Genomic DNA, 14,159 nt, shown 5'->3' on the forward strand with positions numbered 1-14,159 from the left:
CCTGGCCAACTGTAATGGTTATTTGACATCTAACCGGTTGATTAGGTTATAAAGGCTTAAATGAAGAGAAAAAATATATATCAGCTTGATCGAAAACTTTTGTAGGCCCAAAAAAGTTTTTAATGGTGGCCATTCAATCAACACTGTGTGGTCCACTTGAAATTTGGATCAAATTCATTTTTGGGCTCTTACCATAAAATGATCTGAAAGAATGGGTGGACGGAGTGGATAATACACATACATCTTGGTGGGGCGCATGGAGCACTAACCGGTAGTGGTAGGGTGATTTACCAATCCATTTTCATCCCTGACGCTAAGCCACGTGATTAAGCAAGAATCCCTGGCACTAAGTAATTATTGCATTTTCCTAGTTCATCCCACTTAAACTCGTGTAATCCCATGCACCTAACACCGCCTGCGAATTTCATCAATGCCAGGATCTTTTGCACGGAGAGGATCGCCCCTTTCCTAAAAAAGGAGTTATTTTATACGTGGCAGACTACGAATGTTTATACACATGCAAACAAAAAACTTTACACGTGGCACAAACTTTTTCTATCTGAACCGTCTAAATCGTTGTCCTCACTTCATAGATTACATAAGAAAACAAAAATTGTAATTCCTACCATTCCTTACAGGAACTGTCAGAATTAAAAATAATAATAAATAGTCCATAATCAACGAGCATATGACCAGCTCTAATGTTATAATAGTGACCTAACTGAAGTAGGTCCAGATGCCTGGACGATTTAGATATTAGTTTATATATGGAATATATAATAACATTGTTTTCGCGTATGAACTTGCAAACATTTTCAGAGTATTTAATGGCTTCTCTTCCGGAAGACGTAAAACGAAGTAAACGGTAGAAAAAGAAGCGAACCCCGGTTTTCACGGACGAAGATATAAAAAAGTGTCTCCTGTCGTGGGCAGTAGCAGATCCCATCTAAGAGAACCTTGTAATAGCTAGGCCGAAACCACCCAGATGGATTTTGGGGGGATTAGGGCGGTTTCCATAGCCATTGTAGGCGGTTTTGCTGCTCTGGTAGGTTTGCTGAAGAGGATGAACGTGTGGTTTTATGAAACCGGTTTGGGAGAGAAGCGGTATTCTCTCCCACCAGGTGATCTGGGCTGGCCTTTGATTGGGAACATGTGGGCTTTTCTCAGGGCTTTCAAAACAGGTTACCCAGATGCCTTCATTTCCAGCTTTGTTAAGAGGTGGGCCTCTCTCTCTCTCTCTCTCTCTCTCTCTCTCTCGTAGCGTTGCAAGTAGGTAGTGTTATTGTGAGGCGGAAAATAAAAAATGAATTACTTAAAGATAGGCTTAAGGTGCCTTACGATGTCGTTATCTCTAAGGCGATATTCACACCCTACTGGTAATTAAATCAATTTGTAAGAGGATTACAGTAAATCCACCTCTATAATACAATAAGCCCCTTCTCCAAGATCGGAGAAATATAGGTTTCATCCTGCAAAATTGAAAAACCACGTCCCAAACACACTTTTACAACGTACAATCCTAACTTCTGTGTTATTATAATTTACCCTAAAAAAACTGTTTGCAATTTATCGCCTGAAAAACTATTTGCAGTTTAGCGCCTGAAAACTGTATTTTTTCAAAGAACATCCAAAAACAAAATTGGAGAAGAAGAAGATGGAGAAGAGATTGTTTGAAATTGTGAATTCGGATTAACCTATAGATGGGTTTATATAAAATCATAAGAGATATTTAAGGCCATTTTCACGGTGTCTTTTCATCAATGGTGGTGTCTTTCCAACAATGACATCCTTCCATTTCAAATTCAAAAGATGCCCCCTTTATCAAGAGGCATCACCATTCACACCAACAATCACCAAAGCTCTATATTTAAGCCACAACCCTTCTCTTCCAATTTTCTTTTCTTCTTATTTTGAAAAAACCCAACAGGTGAAAATTTGTTAACATTACCCTTTGATTTTTCTTTAATCAAGCTCCATAAAATAAGTACTGCTTAGTTGTTTTATATGACCGGGTGAGGTCTACCATGGACATGTCATTGAACGATGAAGCAAGTCATTTCATCATCTGAGCTCGTTAGTCTTTTTTCTTCTAACCATCTATCTCTTCTATGCGTGTGGCCCACCGGATGAGTGGATGGTCCGAATCTTTGGTCCAAGGCATGTTCAAGTGGGACCCACCTTATGGATGGCTCTTGACATGTTCATAGTATTTCGGAGGCATCACTGCCATTTCGAGAAGAACAAAGACTGTTCTTCGATGGATGAGATGATGCAATACACACTTAAGTATGAAACACGTGCATAAGATCTGAGCTTTACATAACTTTGGACTAATGCTTAGATCTTCTGCCTAGTTCACTCTTCAGCTGGGCCAGTACAGCTGACAAAATAAATTAACAGAATTTGTTCCTAGCCATTTACTTGTTTTGATATGCTATAACCCACCTAAGGTGTCACTGGCCTGATTCTTATGATATAAGATCTAAACAGGTTAGCTAACCTGATGGACAGCTCAGATCTCACACAAGCTTAACATTATGACACATGTTCCCACGTGTGGAATTAGCAACCTGCATTTTTTTTGTTGGTTTTGTTATTTGAATTTTTAGCATTTATTTTCCACAAGAAATTATCTGATATAAGGCAAGAGTATAACCATCCATGCGAATGTATACTGTCATCCTAGATGCAGCAGCAGTGCACCTTGATCCGAACCGTCAAAGTCAAGGAGACCTTTAGATATGCACGGTTTGAATGGTTTGAATTGGTATTGAATGGTTTGAATTGGTACAGGGGCTCCTTGCGAGCGTATGGAGCACTATACACTAACAAAGTACTGATGTGTTTCTAACAATATGTAAGCTATTTCTAAGTTTACAAACGCGGACTGTGGTTAAGTGATCCAGACCATTGTCTATTAGGCCCCACCATGGATGGACTGTTAGAAAAGTAAGTGTTTCTTGTACACAACAGAGGATAGAAGAAAACGATAACGAAACGATCAGATCTATCGGGTTCAAGGCTCGACTCAAACAGTCAATTTCTCAAGACAGATTTGCTGCCCTTTTTCTGGAAATTCCAGCAAGTGCAAATGAAGGAAATCTGCAAATTATCTTCAGGATACAATGAACTCTCAATCCGATTTTCAACACAAAAATTTGCACATTTAAGTGTTGAACAGATATCTAGTTTTGACACTGATATGTCTTAAGACGTTCAGAAAATATTTAGCTAGAGATTAGATCGAGAATAATTGCACAGAAGAATATAATATTAAGGATTAAGAGTTTTTTTTTTTTTTTTTTTTATAGTATCTAGGATTTATATCAATTGAAAGGTTATGGATTTCTTCCTGAAGAGGTGCTAAAGTGCCTCTTCATGAAATCCATACCTATTCACAGCAAATAATTGCCTTTTCATGAAAGGACATGACTTTTTGTCCTATGGCAATTATTTCTTTACCCATTCAGACAGGAGCAGTTATCCAATAGAAAAAACTATATCCACATAAGCGACACATGGCATAGGTGACACATGTACAATTATGTCACAATTACTCTCAATCAACAAAAAAGATAATAAAACATCAGGGTACCATGACCTAAAAAATATGAACCGAGTGCCAAAAAGACTAAGGCTCTCTTAGCTCCTCACGAACGTGCGAAGTGCTAAGTGCGCCTAATAAAGCGCCCAAGCAGCCCTACAGCCCACGCCGCGCGCGCGTGCACGGACGATGCTTCGCACCGTCCTCGAGGAGATTTAAACCCTGGTTGCATAAGCAAAAACTCCTTCTCTTACTAACTATATACACTATTTATGAAAAGTTTAAATAATTAATATATTTATTTACTTTATAAAAATAACTTTTATTTTTGAAATTTATTTTTATTCTTAAAAAAATACACAACATGGACCATACTTGAGAACGTCCTCCGTAGTAAAATCCTAACCGTTTAATTTGTGGACTCAATATACACAGCTAAGAAGAGACATGGAGCAACCGTCCACATTGAAGTGAAAAAGGCTCCAATATTGCATGGCAGGATATCCTGATTTGGGAGGTTTTGGGACACAGGGATCATACCCGGTGGGACCCAACAGAATAGCTGTCTACAAACTAAAGGGCGTGGATTCGGTGGATCCCTGACTGTGGAGCCCACCGTGACGTATGTATCTTATATCCATGCTGTCCATCCGTTTTGCCAGATCATTTTAGGTCATAATTCAAAAAATGCAGCGGATCCAAATCTCATGTGGACCACACCACTGGAAACATTCGTGATTGACCATTAAAACCTTCCCGAGGGCCACAGAAGTATTGGATCAAGCTGAATTTTTTGTGTCCTTTCATCCAGGTCTTTGTCACCTTATCAACAGGTTGGATGGAAAATGAACATTCCGGTAGCCCTTAATAAGTTTTTAATGGTGCCATTCAATCAAAACTGTTTCCTGTGGTGTGGTCCACTTGAGATTTGGATCTGCTGAATTTTTGTCTCATAACCTAAAATGATATGTTGAAAAGGATGGACGACATGGATATATGACACATAAATCAAGGTGGCCCCACAACCAGAGATCCACCGAAGCCACGCCCAAACTGAAACCCCAGGTATGGACCACACGACCTACAAACAAGATTTAAGTAAGAAGCATCAATTGTAGTTGTTGGGACCCACTCCCTCCCGCCATAGAAAACTGCCATTCAGTTGGACCCACGGTGGGTGGACCATGGTACAAAACTTTCTAGTAATTAGATTATCTAGCGGCCTCAAAATGACATGAAATTCAGCTATTTAAAAGGAAAAAGGAAAAAAAAAAAAAAAAAAAGAGGATATGAATTGATATATAGATGATTTCAGATTCAGCCGCACAGGCATTTACAAGGCGTTCATGTTCGGAAGCCCGACGGTTCTGGTCACAATCCCAGAAACCTGCAAGCAAGTCTTAATGGACGACGACCATTTCGTGCCTGGTTGGCCGGAATCGACGCACAAGCTCATTGGAAGGAAATCATTTGTGGGCCTCTCCCATGAAGAACACCATTGGATTCGCAAGCTAACGGCTGCACCCGTCAACGGCCACGAAGCATTGTCTGTCTATCTAGGGTACATCGAAATTGCGGTGGTATCGGCATTGGAGAAATGGGCTGGGATGGGCCAGATCGAGTTCTTGACGGAGCTTCGAAGGCTTACTTTCAGAATAATCACGTATATATTTCTAAGTTCGGAGGGAGATCCAGTGATGGAGGATCTAGAAAGAGAATACACAGATCTCAACTTTGGTGTAAGAGCTATGGCCATCAACCTTCCTGGTTTTGCTTACTATAGAGCACTCAAGGTCAGTACTGGACCCTCTCTCTCTCTCTCTCTCTCTCTCTCTCTCTATACCCGCTGGATCCAACCTGATTTTAACGGGTCTGGTCTCAGACCCATCTAGAAATTAGGTCGGTTTTGGGCCTGTAAGCTTAGACCCAGTTAAAAGAACAGGTCTAGTCAGCTTCAGGTCAGATTGCAATCTTGGATGGACCTGTTAAAACCCGGCTTCGGTGGATCCCTGACCGTGGAGCCCACTGTGATATATGTGTATTATATCCATGCCGCCTATCCGTTTTTCTCGATTATTTTAGGGTATGAGCCCAAAAATGCAACATATCCTAATCTCAAGTGGACCACACCACAGGAAACAGTGGTGATTGAATGCCTACCATTAAAATCCTGTCAGGTCTAGGTGGCGTCCAATTAATTTTAATAGTTATATTACGTGTATTAAATGTACATTAATTATTTTACCAATGTTATGATATTTGCTGAACCACGAGCTTTAAGTGAGCCCGTGTTACATGGCACGTGTGTCAAAGTTGCACATACGTGTAATCTAATCCATCCATTCTGGCAGGATAATCTAATCCATCCATTCTCGCAGGACAAATCATGTAAATTCCCTTATTTGACCCCACCCCTACTTGAAACTAAGGTCCAAAGACCCAACGGATACCGGAGCCCAATCAGATATGGGTCCTGTAAAAAACTAGTACCAGACCTGAACCCGACCTCTGATGGGGCCATAAATGTTACATCAGGCCAGACTAGGCCTTTATAGAAATACAAGCCCAAGTCCAGCACAACTAATTACTAATCGTCACCAAATGTTGAGTTTGCTGATGAGTTGGATTTAGTGTACGTGAGATGCATAGCTCAACAATCCAGACCGTTGAAATGGTGTAGCTTGCCGTGGATGGAATATGCCCTTGAAACCTTCTAGATTGAAATATTTGTAACCATCGATTATATGGCACTTTCTCCACGTTTCATTGATCCTGACCGTTTATCAAATGGGCTCCATTATAGATGGATGGGGAATGACCTAAAACTCTTCCAAAGTAGAAGAATTCTAGCCATCTAAATCTTTCTCATGGGCCATTGTTGTATTTTTCTCCTACCCGTTCATTCATTAGCCTCACATCATCAAAGGGTTAGGATCTTGCAACACAGGAGATTTTTGGTATGTGGTCCATCAGATCAACGGTCTGATTCACCGAACCATGTACTCCATTTGTACAAACTGGCGCATCGAGCCATTATTCAAGACCTTAGTAATTTCTCCTTGGAATTTCATGATTTATAGGCACGAAAGAAATTGGTTGCAATCCTTCAATCCGTTCTCAATGAGAGAAGAGAAAAGAAGGCAAGAAATGTACATCAAGCAAAGAAGGACATGATGGATGCCCTGATAGAGGTCAAAGACGAGAACGGTCAGGGATTGGACGACGAAGGGATCATCGATGTTCTCATCATGTACTTGAATGCTGGCCATGAATCGTCCGGCCATATCGCAACGTGGGCCACAGTCCTCCTTCAAGAACACCCAGAATTTCTCGAAAAAGCCAAGGTGATACTATGATGCCGTTGATTTTGAATTTTTGTGACTTTTCTAACTAAATATGGACACATGATTATAGGCAGAGCAAGAGGAGATAATAAGGAACAGACCACCTACACAGAAAGGATTATCACTTAAGGAAGTTAGACGAATGGACTATCTTTCCAAGGTTTGTTTCTAAGCATCATAATCCAGTTTTTGTCTTTATTTTTTAATCCAGTTTTAAATGGACCATCTTGGTCTCATATTTGGAACGATTGTGTTGATGGTTTTTTGTCAATTCCACAGGTGATTGATGAGACTTTACGTTTGGTTAATTTCTCAACGATGGTATTCCGAGAGGCGACCTCCGATGTCAATATCAGTGGTCAGTTTCTCCTTAGCTGTGTAACAACTGTTTCATTTGAGCCATGTTTGGATGTATAATACAAAATTATGTTTTTATTTTTCATTCTCAGGTTATACAATACCCAAGGGCTGGAAAGTTCAGGTCTGGTTTAGGAATGTTCACATGGACCCAGAAGTGTATCCTGACCCAAAGGAATTCAATCCAGATAGATGGGATGTAAGTATATACTAAAATTCCTACATGTATGGGTGTACATATGTATACTTTGAATGTTTAATACATACGCCCTGGGAGATCTTATACGCTGAATGCATAAATACATATGTACAGGTATATACACCCAAGGCAGGAGCTTTCATTCCCTTTGGAGCAGGAAGCAGGTTATGCCCTGGAAATGATCTTGCCAAGATGGAGATCTCTATTTTCCTCCATTATTTTCTCCTTGGTTATCAGTAAGTTCTATTGCTGCCATTATCTTCTTTTACCTCTATTAGTCTAAGAAAAATGAAGTTTGTGGATGGGCACTCGTAGTTCTAAAACTCGGTGAGTTGAGTTGAAGCCTGGACGAGTTAGCTCAATGCAGCTGGGTTTTGAGCCGAGTTGTCCTGTAGACCCAGCCCTTTGGCACAATGGCACTCTGGCTCTAGTGTAGAAAAGATGCATGACTCTTTCTTAACTATATCAAGGCTTCACTAATTAATGTGAAATTATAAGTACACCCTTCATCCTCAAGTTATTGTATTATATCAGCCGAGCCTAAATCTTAACCCAACACATAATGCATGTTTATGTACAGAAAACAAAGCAATCACATAGGAACCCAAGCTGGCCCACTGGATCACACATGTAATCGATATGAGCCATCAACATACACCATGGCTTGCTCATAGTCATATGAATGAATGAACAGTTTAGATCAATGATGGGTTAACTCATCTGCCATTTAAAAGATTCGGGAATGTTGCTAACACCCATGTAGGTCTTGGGTTCAAGCCCATACTTACTGTAAAAAATAAAAAAATAAAAAAATAAAATAAAATAAAATAAAACACTATTTATAATATAAGAAAATTTAAAAATCATGCTTGGGATCTCTAGGAGCACCTAGGCACGGGCTCTCTAGGGTCAGGTGCATGTAGCTTCTTTAACTGCACTGGAGAAATGTCAGCATATCTGGTCATTTTTCAAAATGTCAAACGGATCTTGAAGTTATGTTTGTAATGTCAATGTCCTTTTCACCAATGCAACTCCATTTCTAATGTTGTTTTCCTGTTTACACAACGTCTATGTGCAGGCTCAAGCGGTTGAACCCCAAATGCCCATCGAGATGCTTACCCCATCCGCGGCCCATCGACAATTGCCTTGCAACAATCACAAAGCTCCCCAAAACCATCTTCATAGAAGAATAAAACCTAAGAATTATTTATACATGTTTCAATTTGCTTACAATAAAAGTGCTTTTTAAGTGAATCTAGACTTACCCATTTCAGTGCTTCTCAATAAGAGCTACAATGGGCTGATTATCAATTCATTTTGATGCTCTGTGAACTGTTTAAGGCTGTGTTTGCTTGGGTTGTGAGAAAAACATTTCACCATTTTTTGGGATTTCTGCTCCTAGAATCATTTGCCTTTCTAGCATTTAAAAGGGCCAAAAGAATTTGTTTCCAAGAAACAAAATCACGGAGAAATAAACAACAATTTGTCATGCTTGGGATTTGGGAATGTGATTCTATTGAATCCAAAAACTGTTTTTGGGTATTGGTAAAGAACTGACAGGAATTTCTTTTGCACATATGCTATTTATAAAAGAATCAAGAAGGTGACCGTTGGGAAGAAATTCATTTCCTTGGAATTTGCAGTATATGGGCTTAATCACCTTTGAAACTTGTTTTTATCCAAATAAAAGGGAGAGAACAGTGGAGGAAGATAACAGAAAGGAAGAGGGACTAGCCTTTGATTTCTTAATAACTAAGAAGAAATTGCACAGTAATCCATGATAGCCTCAACTGTCTGATTCATATGTTAACATCAAGAGAGGCTGAAAACTAGTTAGTGTGACCAGAACCCAATAACATACTTCTATCTAATGCGCAGCGTCTTCTTCCTCACAAAATTTCGTATACTCCTTTGAACCCAGCAAGGATTCCAGTTCTGATGGGCTACTGGGTCGCACCTTGATCATCCATCCCTCTTCGTATGGGCTTGAGTTGATCTGAACAAAAGTATAAGTGGGACAAATTACCACAGCTGAAAAAATTTCCAACCTGTTTATAGTGTAAGAAAGATGTAAAGTATAAATCTAAATCAAGAGAAAATTGAGTGCTTTCCCCCTGTGATTCTCCAAAAATATCGATTGAAATCTGCCCATTCTTACTGATGATTATAGAGGCAAAATCAGTTATTCGAGCTCAGTCGTATTGTAACCTTCTGTCAGCCTCTTACCAACTTCTCTTTAAAAGGCTAATTCAATCGGTTCAAGTGTCCATGTTTAATTTCAATGGACCAATTAGCTGCAAAAACTCCAACAACTAAACATGTGTTTGGATACACATACTTTCAAGTTGGACTTGAAAGGACACAGCTGCAACTTGAGGCCTACCTTTATCTAAGGTAATTACAAGTTGGTCATTTCCTCTGTATTGAACTGATAATTGCAATTCAATCCACTAGTGTATCCAAACACAGCCTCTAATAAATTCAAAACACACCACAATGTTCAGTAATGGAAGAAAAAAGAGTTTAATTTGGGTATAGGCAGTGGAAATACCAAACCAGGTGAATCGCTCAGCTTGGTATTGACCTCAACAACCTCACCAGAAACAGGGGAATTAACATCACTGGTTGCTTTCACACTCTCCACAGCTCCAAAGCTGCCACCTTTTGAAACAGATACACCCAATTCCGGCAGCTCTACAAAAACTACCTCTCCGAGATGGTCCTGTCTCCGAACCAGCATGAGTATATGGCTCCAAATCGCAGTTATAAACAACAGAAAACATTAAGAGCTTTCTGGTAATATTTACAGTTATAAATCATGCGTAGCCTTAACACATGCCATAAAAATTACCCTTTGTCATACAATCAAATAAATTGTAGTTCGAAATCACATACCTGTGCCTTCAATCCCATATAAAGTCCACTTGGATGTATAAATTGCATATTCACATACTACTTATTTTAGTATAGCTTATACCATACATAGAAATGTGTGGACAATAGATATTCCAAGATGGGTAAGGGGACCAAACACATTTTTTTGGGCACCACTGATGGACACATCTGAAACTGCGAAAGAACTCTAACGATGAGGAATCAAATGAGACTAGATGCTAGAAACTGGTGGCTTTTTGCTCTATGCTAATGAAAGCAGAACAAACTTATAAACACCATAGATAATTACATCCGCAAACTTGAAGAGTGGAAATTTCTACTTTTCAAGATAACCTTTGTCATTGAAATGATTCAAGAACACAAAAGTGGAAGTTAAAAATAAATAAATAAATAAACACACACATTCAGAAATTATTCTAATGATTTAAAAAGATTGAGTTCCTTTATGGGGGACACGGGAATGCTAACCTGGGCATGATCAGTGATGCCGATTGTAGCCACTGAGCCATCATGCTTCACCCACTCATGGGAAGACGCATATTTTAGTCCATCTAAAACTGAAAAAAGAAAAACTGTGTAAATACATCGATAGATAACTGCATCTTATTCCTGCCTTCTCTAACTGACATTGAATATCAACAAGAAAAGACCTCAAGAACTCCAAATAAAACAGAATCTGGAAAGACCCAATTCCAAAAATCCTTGTGAAAAGCTACCCACATTTACCGATGTGGTGTTCATTAGCAAAACCCTATTCCATGTGTCCAAAAGCAGCTCAATGCACTGTAACTTGTAGTGGGGAGAGAGAGAGAGAGAGAGAGAGAGAGAGAGAGAGAGAGAGTAAACAAAACCCACTTGCAAAGACATTGAAATAATGAAATCTACAGAGAAATTCAATGGGAATTTCAACTATGGTAGTTAAATGAAAGAGACCCACATAGCAGAAAACTGAAGAAAAGCCAGTGCAATGGAAATCAGCAAAGATAGTGATGAATCTGGATACAAGTTCATATATTGCTCGAAGAAGAAAAGACACCTAGATGCCAGAGAGAGAATACCTGTAGAGAAGCACCTCGAGAGAGAGAATGTTGGAGAGAGACTGGTTCTAGCACCAGAAGCGATTCTAAGTGCATTGGCCGTTGAAGATGCCCACATTCTCAGTGACATTCTCCTCTCTCTTTCCCTCCCTTGAACCAGAGAGCTAAAGAAAGAAATGAGCCGTTATTAGTTGCTGATTCTGGTGGATGGATTCATGGGGTTTGTATGACTGGTTGATATTGAGATAGCCTCATCCTGGATAATAAAAACTCCAATGCTCTGAAACAGTGTGATAATTGATACGCAGCCACTTAGAAATTGCAGATGCGGCAGTAATTCAAATTAAACTGTTGAAAGTATAGGTACGAGTTTAGATGTATCATGAACCAAAATCAGCTTATTTGATCATCTGACCATCGGATTGATGGACATTTATTGGGCGATTAAAATGAAAGATATCCAACAGTCTTATTTCAACAAACAAATATCCGAAAATCAGAGGTTAGGATTGTTTAACTAATCTGTTTTTCTGCCTTAGTGATAGTGTTTCCACAACTTAGTCGGTTTAATTCTTGGTACTATAAGCCACGTGTACGATTTCTGAGTGCATGAGTATCAAGAAGCGTAGTCTGTCAGAGTATCAAATAACTCCCACATCCTAAAGATAAAAGATCCTTGGATCAAGCAGCGCCATCGGATGGACGTGGATTGCGTCCTACCTCGCCCGTCTCCAGCTGGGAACGGGCAGGAGCTTTGAGTGGCCACCGTGATGGACTTTATCCACACCGTCCATCCATCTTTTTGTATCATTTTATGGTATAATCCCAAAAACGAGGTAGATCCAAGTCTCAAGTAGACTGCACAATGGGGATTAAACTCTTACCGTTGAAAACTTCTTGCGGGCCACACAAGTTTTGGATGGAGCTGATATTTGTGTTTTCTCTTCATCCAGATCTATGTAAATTTATGAATAGGTTGGATGGAAAATAAACATCAAGGTAGGCACTGAAAAAGTTTCAACGGTGAGAATCATTATCACCGCAGCTTCACGTGGCGTGGTCCACTGAGCTTGGATCTACCTCATTTTTTAATGTTATTCCCTAAAATGATACGAATAAATGTATGGACAGTGTGGATAAGACCCATACATCACGGTGCACACTCAAAGCCCCTGCCCGTTCCCAGCTGGAGACGGCGGGGTTAGGACGGAATGCGCGTCCTCATCGGATATAATAGGAGAACACGAAGATCCATACTCATGCACACCGCTACCAACTAATTGGGGAATTTTTATCTCAATCGAAACCGTCGAAATTCTAGCATAATTGTGTATGGTCATAAATCAAGTTACAACGAATAAGTTAGTTCTAATATTTGAGTAATTCCAAAAAATAATTTTTAAATGAAAGTAATCTCATCCGAGTGATATGTCCCATCTAAAGTGTTTACCACGATTGGACGGTGAGAATTGATCTACATATATGTTTCCAATGAACCAGTGGTTGTGGATGATCCCCGAAGAAAAATCACACTGGACATGCCGTCGGATCCGATCTACTAACACAGCCTTCATATTGGTAGGCATTCAAATGAGAAAAAGCTAACTATAAGATGCTAGTTTGATTCAACAGAGAATGGTTCATCCAGAGTGGAGCCTGCCAATTGATGGTCCATATGCACATTCAACGGTGCTCTCTTTTTCTCACACGCGCCGCTTGTGTGGAGTATCCAAGCCGTGAAAAAGGTGAGCCCAACAAGATGGTTCACTCATCAGAAGGGCTAAACCGTTGAAATTAATTGACAGCCGGTGGTCTTATCTGTTATACGGTGGCGGCCATGGAGGAACATCGCCTGAAAACCAATTATGTTCACTATCGTAACCGTCCAATTGCTAAACATGGATGATTAGATTGAAAATGGACAGTGGTCCTGATTCAATGGGTGAATCAGATGGTTAACATTACCCATTTAATTTGTTTATGGGTAATGCTCCTTCCTCGGTGGCAGCCAGTGTTTGTGCAATTCAATCAAACACGAGGTTAGATGTGTTAATGAGAGCTTGTATTTAGTTTATGTGTACCACTAGAAAGTACAGAGATGTCAAAGTCATATGGACTCAATGTTTAATTGGACTAAGATTGATCGATTAATACAAGTTTTAGGACCCAAGTACCCTCATCAGTAGTACAACAGTTGAATTGAGCTTGGCACAGCTCGGCTCAGCTCCGCTGGTAGCTATCCCCATCTCAAACTCAGCTAGGCTCGGTCCTCAAGCCTATCTTACTAGCTCGGCTCAGTCCTCAAGCCTATCTTACTAGCTTAGTTCTATTCGAGTTAGCAGCTTTGGCCAATTCAAGTAGAGTTCGAGCCTGTTCGGTATTTTCTTAAACACGTAAAATGCATCTCCAATTTCTTACAAAATGTAAAACAGTAACAATATTTCACAAGTATTTCATCAAACACTTATAGAGCAGCATCAAAATCAAACACCCGAATGAGCAACATCAAAATCAAACACTTGACGTATCCTTTCCTTCCTCGCCAACACTCCGTTGAGTCATTTCATCAAATACTCGGCGAACAATATTTGTATCAAAATAATCAAGTCATTCGATCCGAGCCGATTCGAGTTGAGGTTCGATCCGAGTCGAGTCAAGCTTAGGCAAGCTCAAACTTGGCTTTTTCAAGCTCCAAAAACCAACTCAACTCAATCTAAATCTAATTTCGAGTCAAATTGAGCGAGTTGACCAAGCTAACTCAACTCGTATGCAGTTCTAGTCAT

The 14,159-nt window shown here is 39.8% G+C and overlaps 2 protein-coding genes across 2 annotated transcripts; one reads left to right on the plus strand and one right to left on the minus strand.

The window, feature by feature from the left end:
• The first annotated feature begins 947 nt into the window (after positions 1-947).
• LOC131233207 (ent-kaurenoic acid oxidase 2-like) lies at positions 948-8,833 on the plus strand. The gene is made up of 8 exons (XM_058229845.1): positions 948-1,218; positions 4,860-5,337; positions 6,625-6,888; positions 6,959-7,048; positions 7,168-7,246; positions 7,338-7,444; positions 7,559-7,680; positions 8,523-8,833. The coding sequence occupies exons 1-8, from the start codon at positions 986-988 to the stop codon at positions 8,635-8,637; spliced, it is 1,488 nt and encodes a 495-aa protein (XP_058085828.1). The 5' UTR covers positions 948-985; the 3' UTR covers positions 8,638-8,833.
• Positions 8,834-9,155: 322 nt separating this feature from the next.
• Positions 9,156-11,594, minus strand: LOC131233208 (glycine cleavage system H protein, mitochondrial). The gene is made up of 4 exons (XM_058229847.1): positions 11,398-11,594; positions 10,808-10,896; positions 9,996-10,166; positions 9,156-9,440 (listed from the first exon to the last, which is right to left on the minus strand). Exons 1-4 carry the CDS (start codon positions 11,504-11,506, stop codon positions 9,312-9,314), a joined length of 498 nt encoding a protein of 165 aa, XP_058085830.1. The 5' UTR covers positions 11,507-11,594; the 3' UTR covers positions 9,156-9,311.
• Positions 11,595-14,159: the final 2,565 nt, after the last annotated feature.

This window comes from Magnolia sinica, chromosome 18 (assembly GCF_029962835.1).
Source record: "Magnolia sinica isolate HGM2019 chromosome 18, MsV1, whole genome shotgun sequence".
In the NCBI taxonomy this organism is placed as follows: domain Eukaryota; kingdom Viridiplantae; phylum Streptophyta; class Magnoliopsida; order Magnoliales; family Magnoliaceae; genus Magnolia; species Magnolia sinica.